This window comes from Nipponia nippon, unplaced genomic scaffold, assembly GCF_047370975.1.
Source record: "Nipponia nippon isolate SJK-2023a ecotype South Korea unplaced genomic scaffold, ASM4737097v1 scaffold_6, whole genome shotgun sequence".
Lineage (NCBI taxonomy): Eukaryota > Metazoa > Chordata > Aves > Pelecaniformes > Threskiornithidae > Nipponia > Nipponia nippon.
The window spans coordinates 80,359,458-80,374,539 of NW_028262380.1; the positions used below are offsets into that span (position 1 = coordinate 80,359,458).

General features: G+C 42.2%; 1 protein-coding gene across 8 annotated transcripts in view; it reads right to left on the bottom strand.

The window, feature by feature from the left end:
- Positions 1 to 15,082, bottom strand: part of ANK2 (ankyrin 2) — a 380,502-nt gene that overhangs the window by 99,895 nt on the left and 265,525 nt on the right. For all 8 annotated transcript variants that reach the window (XM_087737387.1, XM_087737386.1, XM_087737390.1 and 5 more), the window contains 5 exons: positions 9,204 to 9,302; positions 6,887 to 7,084; positions 3,919 to 4,017; positions 3,650 to 3,748; positions 1,053 to 1,151 (listed from right to left, as the gene is read on the bottom strand). In XM_087737387.1, the coding sequence (XP_087593513.1) occupies positions 1,053 to 1,151; positions 3,650 to 3,748; positions 3,919 to 4,017; positions 6,887 to 7,084; positions 9,204 to 9,302 (594 nt within the window). The remainder of the gene's footprint in view (positions 1 to 1,052; positions 1,152 to 3,649; positions 3,749 to 3,918; positions 4,018 to 6,886; positions 7,085 to 9,203; positions 9,303 to 15,082) is intronic.

Below are 15,082 nucleotides of genomic sequence, written 5' to 3' on the forward strand. Positions count from 1 at the left end.
ACGGAGGGCTCGCGGGTTAATTTTTGCAATGAGCTTCAGCAACGTCTTATCAGAACCGAGAGAACTATGAAGAAAAGCATTGTTTTTTCCTTTTATCAAGCAGACAGCACACATCACTGTGGGCATCACTTGCTCCCCTTTGTGTTCTTAATTTGTCTTACAGCAGCTTTACAAGCAGTCCCCTCGGTTTCAACACCTGGCACTGACTGCTCTCAGAGCCTCTGATGTTTGGTTTTAGGACGTGGCTGTGCAGCTCCTTGCTCGGATAGAACAGCTATCGCTGATCTGAGTCAGGCATGTTGTACTGGGTCTAGCCGGGATGGAGCCAATTTCCATCACAACAGCCTGTATGGTGCTGTTTTAGATTTCTGACCAAAACAGCGTTGATAACACACCAGTGTTTTAGCTACGGCTGAAGAGTGCTCACACAGCGCCGAGGCTTTCTCCATTTCTCCCTCCGCCCCCCCCAGGGAGTAGGCTGGGGGTGGGCAAGTGGCTGGGAGGGGACACAGCCAGGAGAGCTGGCCGGAACTGACCGAAGAGAGAATCCATACCGTATAACGTCACGCTCAGCAATAAAGCTAGGGGGTGAGTTTTTCCAAAGGAGCCATTGCTCGGAGACTGGCTAGGTATCGGTCTGCTTGTGGGAGGTGGCGAGTGATTGCCTTTGCATCACTTGATGGGGGCAGGTTGGTTTTGTGGGCTCTTTTTTTTTTTTTCCCCTTGCTCCTTCACCTATTAAACTGTCTTTATCTCAACCCAAGAAATTTTCTGGCTTTCGCCCTTCCAGTTCTCTCCCCCATCCTGCTTCAGGGGCAGTAAGCGAATGACTGAGCGGGGCTGAGCTGCCGGCTGGGTCAGCCCACCGCACCACCACACACATTCTCTTTGGAAGATCTACGCATAAATACGTCACTGTTTTTAGGTGTGCTTAATATTGAATCAACAGATCAAATACAAATGAAATTGCTCCTCCCTAGCTCCTCTGCTTCAGCTATGTTTTTCAGTAAGTGAAAGCAAAAAAAAAAAAAAATTATAAGCAGAACACCTACCCTGGCTCGGGCATCAACCAGGGCCCCGTTTCTCAGGAGGCAGCGAACTACTTCCACCTGCCCGGCACGTGCCGCCATGTGCAATGCAGTTTCTCCACGCTGCAGAAAAGCAAAAAGCGTTTCAGTGTCCTAAACCTCCATGAAGAAACGGAGCTCCGACGGCGTGAATTCCACCCACGCCTGCTCCTGCAGAGACCCGCCTCTCCGCCAGCTGAGGATCTGTCTTCAGACCCAGGAAGAGGCAGTTCAGAAGGGTGTGCTCGTACGTGTGGCTGGGCCTGGCTACGCTTCGGTTCGCAAACTCGGTGATCCCCAACAAACGTAATCTCACTACAGAGGGTCAGAATGAAAATCCTGCCGTATAGATTCCCCTGGTCGCATACAGTTCCTCAGCTCTCTACGTAACAGTGCATCAGCTTGTGTGCTGCACAGGAGATAAGAGTATATTGAGCCTGTCTCTCTCAAGGGATTGCGAGGCACATGAGCCTCAAGATGGAAGGGGATATTTTTCCAGATGGTCTCTTCCTGCACGCTGTGCGGAGCTGGCAGCGTTAAAAGGCTTTGCGATGGCTGCACACAACTGAGCCAGCATATGAAACGTGTAAAATCTGTGCTCAGCAGCGTGGCTCTGTCTGCAGGCTATGGAATGAATCTTGTTTCAAGCCTTTTGTAGCCCACGGAATTTGAAGGAGAATATGAAATTTTGGAAGGCTGGCTGGAGGGGATGTGGAATTTCAGATCAGGATAATGAAGTACGGATGACACATTCAAAGCATTTACTTGTTGCACAAGTTTGCAAAGGAACACTGCGTATTCCTTGACGGTGGCGTTTCTAGCTTAATTTGGCACTCTCCAACATTCTTTGAGTGCACGGTCCTAAAGTGGACTAAAACAGTCCCTGTGCAGCTCCTCGGTACCTGGTACGTGAGGCACCGGGACAGTTCCGCAACCAGGAGCTCTTATCTGTTATGTTATGACAACACAGCAGGACTGATCGCTTCTTTGCGTTAATTGTTCCTTCTCCTTACTCTAGAGCTGGAGTACATTCTGTTGTAAGGCTTTGACCCCCAGGTTAAACTGCCACGGCCAAAATGATCGTTTGTGACAGAATCGGGAATCATGTCTTTTGTCCTTCGTCTAGATGTAGGAAAAGAAGCAGCCTGAGCTTGCCTACCATAATGAACTTCTAATTAAAGCAACCCCTCTTCACCAGGAGTTGATTTATCTTGTCATTTTAAAATTAACAGTGTATTACCAGCTGTGATTAGTAAGTAGGCAACAAACAAAATCCTACAGCCCTAGCTACAAACCTTAATAGAGAATTTCACCTATATAAACTTTATTACCTGAAGAACGAGCTGTTTAAAACGTGAATAAGGTTTACATTTCACACACTCTAAAGATCAAATTTCTATAAAGAGCCTTTCGTACTTGAATTAGCAAAGCAGTTTAGCTTTTGGAAACAGTTAGTAATCCAACAGGGAACTTCAGCTTACCAAGTAAAAGCCAAGACACCTGTGTAGCATAAATCGTAAAGTGTTAAACTTTGCACACAAATGTCCGGTAACGCCATACTTTTAATTGCTTCCACGAGAACGTCTCGTTGGCTTTCGTATCATCCATAAAGTTTTTATATAAAGATTGCTTCTATTAAAAAGTATGGAAGCAGTAAGAGACTTTGTCAAGAAAAGTCTGTTCTAATGATTCAAGCACATGCCTCGGTGCGCTCAACATTTTTACTAGGTTCCATATAAGATTCTTCTAACTGAGAAAAACTGATGAGTCCAGCGTACCCAGATTACTAAATAATTGTTTTTGTTTTGTTGTTGGGAACAGTTATCTGTAACAGTATATACTGGTAAAAAGCTGCTTTCAAAGTACAGGTGGTCATAAGTCGAATATTTGTTTATACTGACAAATCCGAACAGTAAGGTATCTATGAAATACAGCTCAGAAAACTATCGTGTTCTTTTTATTGTTATTCTTCTTGGTAACTAAGCTATTGGTATACAAACACTGATTTCTATGGTAAGTCAGGTTCTGCATTTTGCGTTACCTCCCAAAGGTCACATTTTCTAGATTTAAGCATGTTCTTTCGAAAGGCACCAGTTCCTGGAATTTCCTGTGCAAGAGGAACATCTTGAGTTTAACATTTTTACCTTGTGTTTAATTGTTTTAAGCATTTTATACCCTTTCACTGATACGAATGACCCAATTGCATGGCAGCCAGTGAAGCTATGCAAGCAGAAATTAGAGCCATTTGGACTTAAATTTCAGCCTTTGGAACAGAAACAGAGTCTTCCCCGTGACTTGGCTTATAACCAGTTTGGGATGTATTTGGTGAGCTTTGCCTGTTTCTAAGGGAAACTTTGTCTACTCAAGCATTGTTGAAGAATACATGAAACCCCAGATGGCTCATAATGCATGTACAACCACCTCTTTCCCTTCTTCTCTACAGGTGCTAGAAGAATTTCTCCTAAAATGCAAGCAAGCCGTAAAGTATCATGAAAACGTGACCTTTGGTTGAGCTACACGGTAGGCCAGACCCTTTTCGGAGGAGGTATTGCGGAGATGATTCTAGTCAAAGCCATACTCACAATGTTAGTGACATCGGGAGAGGCTCCGTTCTGCAGCAGAAGGAGGACTATGTTCAAGTGGCCCATAAATGCAGCCACGTGTATTGGTGTGAGGCCCGACTGCGAAACAAAGCAAGAGCAGTTTTACTCCTCTGCACGGGCGTAGGGAAGGGGCTTCTTCGTTTAAATAAAACATAGGTGAAAGTGAGGCATGACAGGAGAGAGAGAAAAGGAAGCAAAAAGGGAGAGAGAGAAGGAATGTTTCTTCAGGACATGAAACATTTTTCTACCTCCGTTATAGCCTGGATTGAAGCCCCATATTTCACCAGGAGTTCCATGACTTTGATGCGATTTTTCTTGCAGGCAATGTGCAGTGGAGTAAAACCATTCTGTGCAAAAGACAGTCATGTTAGTTAAAAACATGCAGCTACACTTTCCACGCAGCTCCATGCTGGCACGCTGGGAGCAGAAGTGTTAGAGTACCAGAAGCAATTGTTCCTTAGGCACAACAGGTTACGAATTACAGATGTCTCCCGGCAGTCTGTGGCAGAACAAAGCAGTGCCGCTGCTTTCTTCTCAGGCAATGGAGAGAAACTCAGCTTCCACCTCCAAAGCCCAAACACAGACATGCCCGTTCTGACTTGCGAGCGTGTGCGTGTGTGCATGTATGTATGTGGTTCTGAAGGCTGTGCACGTGTATATGTAAGGATGACTTAAAGTGGTTCCCGAGATTGCCTAACACAAGGAAAATATAAGAAATGACAGGGATCTCTTTGAAATCAGTTAGTATAAAGCATATTCTATACCTCTCTGGGAAAAGAGCAGAGTACTTCTTCCAGATTCCACCTTATTTTGTCTTTTTAGAATATCTTGTAATCTAAGCATCTGTGTGTCTTTATTTTTATATTATGCATCAATCTACAGTATATGGGATTCATGTTTGTGTGTGTGGGTGCGTTCTGTGAGGTATCTTAAATAATCACTACTTCAGCCACGGTTTCAGGATCCAGAGTGTTCACTCATGAAGTATTTGTGGCCCCCCTTCCTTTATTCCTGCCCTGCAGAGTCATAAAGCATGGTGAGCAAGGTATCAGCCCTCACCTGGATTAACGTTAAATGGGGCAGGGACAGGAATGAAAGGGGGGTGGGGAAGGCAACGTCGTAAACCAAGATTGCAACCTCACATTTTGTATCGTGAGACAACAGTTTTAGTGTTGCGCTTACCACCAGCACATACTCATTTCTTTGGGAATGCTTATTCGGTAAGACTGGGGCCCAAATCAAAGCATGTCTTCATACTCTATACTGTAATACGTGCTTTGACTTCAAGCTTTTTTTATGTTAATACAGGTTAAGTGTGTGCCTAAAGCTAAGCAAACACATTATTCACCATATGTGATCATTTTAGTGAAAAGCACAGGTAACGTTTTTAGATAATGTTGAAAACTTGCTCTATTTTCTAACGAAAAGGATCAGTGTTGCTAAACGATCAACTAGCAGTCAACAGAACTTATCAGTGAAATCTGCGCTCGTGGAAAGAGGCATGTGACAGCTTACAGTCAGCTTCTGTTAAGGGAAATGTTAATTACTAGTCGATTTGAGGGTGCTTTAAAGCATCTACAAATTGAAAAAGCTAAGAACTCATATAGTGCTTGTATCCCCAAATCATTTTGCAAACATTAGCAATTATTTTTTTTTAATCTAGCTGAAAATGAATTATTTGTAAAATGTATTCCATCGCAGGACTCTGCTGAATATTATTACTACTATCAGCTTTCTCCAATTTCTAAAGAAGGAATCAAAACCATTAGATATTTTACCTCCCGCACAACGTCTCTCAATATATTTCACAGGGACTTTTACCGTTTCAGAAGTTTCTGTATTTTCTATACAATTTTACTGCCTGAGTTGATTGAATTTTGCTACTTCTATTTCAGTGAAGAACAGTTTTGACGGGGGAGAGGAGAAGGCAGAAAAAACCTATCACTAACAGAAATTACGAGCATCATTTAATATATTAAATACTACAAACAAGCCAGAGGCAACAAGTCCCTGATGGGAGAGGAAACAAGAGAGAGGAAAAAAAAAAATCAGTCTGGAGGGAAGAGAGGCCGGAGGGTGTTCTCCTTTCATTTCAGATGTTTCTCGGGGAGGAACAGAAGGTATATTTTTGGTCATGGAAGGAAAGAAAGAAGATGTGGGGGCTAGCATATAATTTGTATGTGTGGGAAGTACAGCTAAAGATAATCAGAAGACTGGCAAGAAAAACAAGGAAGGGTGAAAACAGCATCGAAAAAGATCAACCAAGTGAACATGATACTGAGAAAGACAAAACAAGAAAAGCATGAGAAGAGGAAGCAAGAGGGGTTACGGGATTTGCGGGTATAGAGAGGCCAAGAAAAACGAGAGGGGAGAAGAAAATTGCATCAACAAAAAATCCGTTCCGAGGAAGGAAGGGATAAGGGGAGCCTTCACGGAAAAACACAGGGTCGCATCGAAGGCAAGAAGCTGGGGAGGACGTCAGAGTGGCCTGGGGTGGAAGTGCTGCGGGGGCACTGAATACAGTGGGCAGTGGCAGACTTCTTGCTGTGCAGAAGCATCTCAAGTGTTCACGGTCTCTTTCTTTCCCCCCCCCCCCCCCCCCCCCCCCCGAGTGTAACATATTGGTACTTAACTCCCATCCAGCTAACAGTTCATGGGGACACTTCTCTTAGAGAAAACGGGAATCTTGTCTGGGTTTGGATAGATTGAAGACTCTTGAAAGCTTTGTATGTTCCCGAAGCCAAATGGGATGTTTTTCTCTCCGTTAGGGGATAACGGTCTGATCAGTGAGTGAAAGGAATCATACCTGTTTTCCTGTAAGCATCAGAACAACTGTTTTTTGAAAAGGAAGAAAAGTGGCACCTAACAGACGGGAATCTCATAATTTGATAAATGCAGAAATAGTAGCTTTTTAATATATTTTCTCCATGCCAATTAAATTACTGATTCAGTTGAAAGCTTAGAAATTATTTGTGTATCATATCGCATAGTACGGAAAACTAAACTATTAATTCAGTAAAACACCAATGCATATGTTAGCATCAGCTAGAAACGGCTCTGATTTTAGCAACTCTGTAGAGCTTCCAGACCTGTTATTACTGCAACTATTTAAGGTTGTTGGAGTTTGTTGACAGAGTTTTCACTTAGCTTTACTGGCAAGAGCTACTCATCTGGCCTGGATAGCTTTGTTACACGACACAGGTGGGACAGGTTTACCAGGGCACGAGCATTGGGATTTGCTCTCTTGTCCAGAAGGAGTTTGGTGACGCGATAGTGGCCGCAGTGTGCGGCCACGTGGAGGGCGGTCAGGTAATCCAGCGTGACGTCATCCACGGGCGCCTTGTGCTGCAGTAGGTGTTTGACGCATTCCACGTGGTCCCCCTGGGCCGCCATGTGAAGTGGAGAGAGTCCATTCTGTGGCAAAAGAAAACAGAGCAGTAACTTCTAGTAACTCTCACTTAGATCGTGGCACATATTAGAAGGACGCCATCACGAGTTTGCGGAGTTCCCCCACCACTGAAACAGAGCCGCGCCTGAGCGACGGACTGGAAGAAAAACTGAAAAAAACTATAGCCACCCTCCCCTTCCAGCAAATACGGGCAAATTTCGAGGAACATCATATGATTAACTAAAATCAGAATTTAATCAAAGCAAAAGAATCTAAGGGTCTTGCCTTATGATTTAATAAAATCGTATCTTGAACTTAAAAGACAGTTCTGGGGATACTCATCATAACACTAAGACACAGGTTCTATGTTAATTAGAGGAAAAGCACCTCCTTACTCATCACTGTATTTATTAAAGAACCTATATTTTTTTCTGTAAGTGTTCAATGAAAAAACAAATTATACCAGCAAACCTGACCCCTGAGCTTCTGGGAAATGGTACTTTCAACCGCCACCACGGCTGGACCTTTTGTTCAAACTGTAACACTTGAAGGGCAGTGGAAGCAGGAGTGTCTGTCTGGCTTTAACAGATCTTTTTGTAAATAATTAAGCCCATGGAAGGTTGACAATCAAGAGGAAAGAGAACTGTTGCTATTAGTATGTATAACAAGTTGCTTTCAGAAAAAATTGGTTTTAATATTTATATATTTGTCTGTCTCCAGTTTGGAACCACCTGTTTCAGCTGGAAGTTAGAAAAGGAAGTTGCTTTTAAATCTGATTTCATTTTACGTGCAATGAGGCAGTTAAAAAGCACTGCGTGTTTAAAGATAGACTATAACATATAGACTTGAACAGGTAACTGACTTGGTGTGGTCAAACTGTCTGTTTATTTGTCCCCTACAAGGAGGGGATTATTCACTTGACAGTTCTGCTCTGCTCAGTCCTCAACACAGCGGGGACGTCCAGATGCTGCCACAGCAACGCTGATATTTTGTCCTGACTGGCAACATCTGCCTTGGAACGGCAACACCTGGGAATCCTGCCTGAAGTGCGCACAATACACGCGTCAGGGGCTGTTCTTCTGAGCCTCTCAGTGAAGTGAGGGTGTTGACAGATGAGGTTCACCTAACCACCTTCTCCCACCAAAGCAATCAGTGAAACTATAAAGAATCTTTTCCCTACGATTCCCGTCTCCCTGTGGATCCCTCCTGCATAAAGGGATGACCTGGACTACTTGGTGCTATCGAGGATGCGTAGCTTGAGCGTGTCCTTATTTGATGTAGTTGATATGCTTGCAACCCAGCGATAAAACCTCCCGAGGACTATCAAAAGAAAATCTTGAGTCTCCAATAAGGATAACTGTGGGTCAGAATACACTAATTGCCCTTGTTCTGAGCCATGGTTGAGGGACTGGGGCCCAGTAAACAGTGCAATGGGCTGAAACTGGTGTTTAAATCGTTTGGCCCTCCTGCTCTGCGCCAGGGGACCTCAAGCATATCATCGCAATACTCTATTCCACTGCTTTCCAGCTAATGCTACCAGCTGCCTTTGTCAGGCACTCTGAAATTTACTGATGCGAAGTGCTGCTCGGCGGGGTTTGCTCTTATACTACAAGTATCTTTCTCTCATTAGTTTGACCAAAGGGACAGCATTTGTAGGAAACGCATTAATCTTAGACGTGCGCTTTTCAGAAATCGGTAAGAACACACTGAAATCATCGTCCGAGTCTGAAACAATCCATGAAAACAATCAGGAGAAGCTGCAAGTCACAGGTCCTACTTAGCTTATATGAAGGATCAGAAAATATATACCAGGAATCGTCTCTCGGGAGCGACTGACCCAGCTTTCCCGTCTCTGCGTCCTACGGTCTTAGGAAGCGACATAAGTGAAGTGCTTGCAGTAGCACCGTACATCGTGTTTAGTCTGATATTATAGAGAGGGGCAAAGAAGTGTATAGTGTTTCATATATTTGGCAAGAATAGTCCCTAATTATGTAAGAAAACCTGATTTTGGATCATTCTACCCATTAGTACATTTCCTTTGGGAGAACAGAAATGGTCCTGTCTTCTTCCTTACCCTTTCAGCGACATTGAAAATCCTGTGGAAAGTTACCTAGAGCAGTTAACGTAGCCTAATAAGACACACACCTTGGTCCGCGCAAGCAGTGGGGCACCTCGTTCCAGGAGCAGCTCTACGACTTGGTCATGTCCACTTCTTGCAGCACAGTGGAGCGGGGTGAGTCCATCCTTAAAGTAAAAGGAGGGAAAACAAATGAGTGCATCCCCAGCTGTCCGTCCCGGCGCTCTGAGGAACACCTTTCCAGGAATGCAGCCCCACAAGCCTGTGAAAAAGCTCCTTTTTTTTGGCTCCTAACTGAAGCGGGCTCCACGACATGAAGTTTCATCCCTGTTCTTCCTTGCACCTGTAAAGGACACTCTAGGGTTACCGTTTCAGAGAGGAGGCCCATTGTGTGCTGAAAGCTCCTATCAAAGAGGATAACGCGAGCGTGCATCGCCTTCCCCCCTCCTTCCCCTCTGCATGGCTTTGAGATTGTATTGCCTCTCCCGGGATAATGTGTGCTTGGCCAAGGATGCTCCGTTCATCAACCCTTGTCCTTTGGATTGCTTTTGATGCAGGGATGAAACAAGAAATGTTCATACTAGAAAATTTACTCTGGAATTTATTTGTGGTGTTTTTTGGTTTTTTTTTGTTTTTTTTAAAAAACAAGGCAGCAGGAGAAAGGTTTTAAAACAGAGAAAAAGAGAAAGAGAGAAGCAAACGGAACAACCCCTTTCATTTCTGAGACTGAGAGGTGAACAAAGAGCTAACAATTCTTTGCTAACATTGCTGCGAGACCACCAGCACTGCAATGTTTTTTGGGTTGCAGAACACCACTCTATACCAAAAGACTTGCTCAGGCTACTCAGCAGTGATCACAGCCGTGGTAGCACAAGATGTGTCAATGAAACATTTAGATAGGAGAATGCATTCTAGGTGATTCTGCTACAGTTTGGACTTTATGCAGAAAAATACAGGAAATATGAGGCAAGAAAAGTGGTTGCAAAAGAATATTAGTGCTAAATGCCAGAAAAAAGAAAATGCGTAAGATATAGAAACCCGAGTTTTCATCTCATTATACCTCTATATTGTTCAAGCATGCGCTCACAGAAGTCATCAATACTCATTCAACAGAGAGAGGTTTACAGAGGTAAAATGGTCATAGTTTTTAATCACAAGCAAAGCCTCCTCCCTTTGGGACACACTGCTCATCTTAGATGAGGTAGATGCTATTATTCGAGGGTGCTTTCGGAAGAATCCAGTAACAGCATGATTAAAAGATGAATATAGTGGTCTGAGATAGATTTATTACTTAGAGGTTAAAAAAGTAGCTAAAATGCAAAAACATGGCCTTAAGTACGAGTTAGCGACCCTGCTTCATGCACAGATATATTGTTTGCCTTGCTGGAGTTTGGAGGAAGTCTACATCGCTATATTTTTACTTCTAGTACTAACATTTTTAAATTAAAAGTAGCTCTAGACTGCCCAGTGCCATTGCAGTTGCAACGCCGTTTTGGCTATGCAAACATAGCCCTGTAATACTCTACAAAAGGTCGTTCCAAGAAGTAGAGCCTCCCTCATCCTCCGGTTCGAAAGCACGGAGCACCTTTCTGAGTTAGCAGTGCAACACAGCTCCACCGCAGCGAGGAACTGAAGTCTGCAGGGAGGAATTTTTCTCCCTTATCTACTGTTTCCAGAGATTTTTCAGAAACGTGTGAAGGCCTTAGGTGTGCCTTGACGCTCACTATCTGAGAGGCAGAGGCATCCCTAAATCCCATGGAAGCTTTACAATGAAATTCAGCAGATGCGAGATCAAACCTGCAAACGGAATTCAAGGCTGTTCAGCAGATTGGGTCAATGTAAAGGAATTGGGTGTAACTAGCTTATCTGGGTTTTGGTTTTTTTTTTGGTTTGGTTTGGTTTGTTTTTTGGTGTTTTTTTTTTTTTTTTTTCTGAGCTGAAACTTCAGAGCCCCCTAAATCAAGTTTTTATACGCACAACTGAGGTATATTTTCATCTCGCTGCCAGAAGGATTCATACACGTGATTCCCACTAGCATTACTAAGGTGAGAATATATCCCAAACATATTTCTAGGAAAGGTATTTATTTGGTATTTCTTTCCAGTTTCTGGTCTTTTGTGCTCTACATTTTTTAATCAATGTGGAAGGTTCACTTTCCCTATCTGCATAGTGGCTTTGATGTTATTCTATTTAATAGAACAGCAAAAGAAAGGTAGAATTGTGTAAATCCTTGAAAAAAAACACAGGACAAATCCCCAGAGGGAGAAAAAAGAAGAAAAACACAAGCTCAGACAGACATCAACTCCACAAGAAGGTCTAGCTAAAACAAACAAAAAATAACTAAATCATTAAAAAGCATGATTTCTCCTCTGTTCTTATCTATAATTCCCTCTAAAAGTAGAGATAAAAATTTGCTACTGATCCTATTCTATCCTGTCGCAGCTTTTATAAATGCATCACCGTTTACTATCTGTGCACTTTCCAGCAGGCGAATGAAGCAATGTGCTTTGCAGCCTTCTCATATAACCCTCTTCTCTCTTCCCTCTTTCTGCCCTGGGGAAAACAGCATGTATATTTTAAAATTATTGTATATTTAATAATTTAGATTCTATTTTTGCTTATATGTTTTCTTTCAAGATGAGGGAAATTGCAAAGAGAGAGCTGTTGTAGCAGAAGAATTAGTATCTCATACAATCAGGACAAACTGTCATTAGCCAACATCGAGACACACTGCCGTACCTAATTAGTCCTCTTGCACCATTATCTAGTCACAATGAACCTCAGCGCTCTGAAATCTATTGCAGGAGTTTGCCCGTGTCCCTTTTTAATCGTTCCCTTGCTAACTGGTACACCATGTAAATTGAAGAACACATGCTGACCAAAATATCAAACAGATCGTTTGACGGGACATACAACACTGAGTCGAAGAGACGCAGACTCTGAAGCACAGATAATGGATATCCCAGAAGCACAAAGGCCGCCATGCCAGGAAATTCAGCACTTCTATGTTTTAACAAGTCCACTATTTACCTCCTCAACCCAAATAGTACCTAATTCAGTGTTTTCATCTTCCAGGTGACGTCCTGCACCTGGGGTTCGGTTGTCCCCGTACGTGGTACTCTCCTAGCTCACGCTTTGCAATGTAACCACCAGCGGGGTCACTGTTAGAAATGACACTGCAATCCTCTCTCTATGTATGGAAGCCATGGAATTCCGTCACTCCTCATTTCCTCTTAAATGGCTCTCAAAATAGAACGTAAACTTTTGCCTTTTTTTCTTGAAAATCAATCGCCCGTCATTTTTTAACCTGCAAAATTAATTCTGAATTCTGTGCGTGACTCCTAACTGCGGGGCTCAGGAAGATAAATTATTGGGTCGTTTCACAGTGATTAAAATGCTTTACTTCAGCTTACCAGGGAGACTGAGAGAAAAAGAAGCTGTGCTTACGAGAGACTCTTAATGGGAAATGATATGGGCAGCATCTTAACAGGACAGTTGTGCACATTCTGTGCTCATTGGAACGAAGACTGATGATAGCACATGAACAGCAAAGGCCAAATTAGCAAAGAATCCTTCTAAACTGCAGCTGCATATTCTCATTTTTATAAGGATGAAATAAAATTTTAGTATTCTGTTAGACATGCAAAATTGTCTGAATTTTCTCGACAAGTAAAGGACTTTTCATTGGTTCATTTTTCATTACTACTAAACCTCATCTCTTTAAAAATGAACAAGGCAAGTCTCCCTCTTGCTCTGAGCTCTCAGAGTCTTGGCATAATTAGACACGCTCTAAAGTATTCCTCCAGGTCTGCCATTCAAATTACAAATTTTAAAAATACAGCAAAAAATATACCATGCATGTGCTTGAGTAATAAGATATTAACCGAAATAATTCTAAATAATCGTCACTATCTATAGATAATCTGTACAACGTCCCTTCCCGCTCCCTTGTAAACATTACATGAATCCGCTAAATTTTTTATAGCAAATGTCTGCATTGTGATTAGATATTTATAATCTGACATGGCTTTAGGAATGGCAAAAACTGCCAATGAATTATTAGTGCTCTGTGCATGTGTGAAGAGTAGGAGAAAATGTCGCAGCAGCATTACTGCAGGAAAACAACCCTGTAAACACAGCAGAGTGCCAGGACAGGGCTAGGATCCTGCTACGATGGCTTTAGGGCTGGAAACCCGCTCCCATGTGGAAACAGCAGAGAGCCGTGCCCTTCTGCCAGGATGCATCTATACAAACGGAGACGTTATTACAAATAAATCTCCCTAGGTTCCCAGAACGAGCGTTAAGGGGTGTCTGAAGCACATTCACCACAAAAAAACCCAACTCAACCCAAACCAAAACAAAACAATCCGAGTTCCAGTCCCCCCCCCCCCCAGCTTCCCTCCTTTTCTTTTCCCGTTGGTATCGCACATCTCTCTGACCGACCTTCCACTTCTTTCAGCTCCAGCTGAGCCTCCTTTCTTTTCTGTGGCCCTTCTCCAACCCAAATGGCATACCAGACGTTCTCCCCACCATTATCACGTCTACTCCCCTCTCCAGCTCCAGCTGCCACGCTCCAGGCACACAACATGTTTACTTTCCCACACAATAAGCTTTCCATTCCAAGACTAGATGCTCTATTTCATTCCAGGGATTTTTTTTTCAACTGTAAATATTCTGGACAACAGCCTGCAAAGAGGAGTCTAAAGAAAAGTCCCAGAGCAAGAAAAATTTAATTTCAGTGTTGGCAAGATTCAACAGAAAGAAGACAAAATGGGTGACAACTTCAGCATCTGAGAGAGGTGAAGGTGTTCCTCCCCTCCTTCTCAGGGTGTTTGCGTAGTCCAACAGAAATGGAAATACCAGTGAGGCGACAAAGGCTTGTGAATAACACCGTATATTTTAAAGTAAAAAAAGCATAAAAAACCTAAAAAAGACTCACATTCTTGTTCTTTTTTTCCTATACAATTTATATAGAGAGATAATAGAGATATTACAAAAACTGCATTCATAAAGAACACTCTTAAAACCCTTTAATAGGCAGTAACATTTCAATATCCCACACATCCTTACTGTTCCTATTCCATTATATCAGAATATATTTTTATTTAATAGAAATCTATATATTTCGGCCATCCTGAAGTTGCTCTGCTTTTAAATGCTTAAAGTAATTCTCCCTGTAATAATCATTACTATGTTTCAGGAAGACTGTAAATGCTTTCCTTCTCCCAAAGCGAGGACTGATAATTGCCATGTTACTCTTGGCCACATGACATTGATTTCATCGTACATTGAACTTGCCACCGTCTTTTAGAGGACAAGTTTCTGCACGCTGATTCCTAGCCACCGTCTGCACAATTCCTTCTGAAACCAGGCTCCACTGCTCTACCATCGTAAGCTGCACAGGTCAGAAGTTTAGCTAAATTTTACAATTTTAAACAAACAATTGTCACTGAAGTTCTTTTTCAGGTAAACTTGTAGAGAATATAGGTTTGACTAAGATTTTAAATATGAAATGTTTTAGCAAAAGAAATTTTACTCGTTCATTACTTAGCAAACAAAACTCCAGATAGGGCTTGCGTGTAAATCGAAGTAGCACAAACGTAGATATAACAGATAGTACTAATAGAAGTATCCTATTAATATCATTGGGAATGGAGTTTACATTTTTGCTTTAGATACAATATAAAAGAGAAATTAAACTTCAGATTTTAAAAACTTATTTAGTAGTTTGCTGAGAAAAATGGTAAAACTTGTCAAAAAATTTAAGCAAAATATTATTTTAAAATATGTAAGTGCAGCAAGCAGATTTATTAGCAACTCCGCATCTTTAGTGAGAAATGCCATAAAATTTCAGCAAATACATTATTGAAATGTATAGAAAATAAAAACATGTAATTCCTGCAGTAAGCAGGGCTTTCCTCTGACATGCAACATTAACTGTGGAACA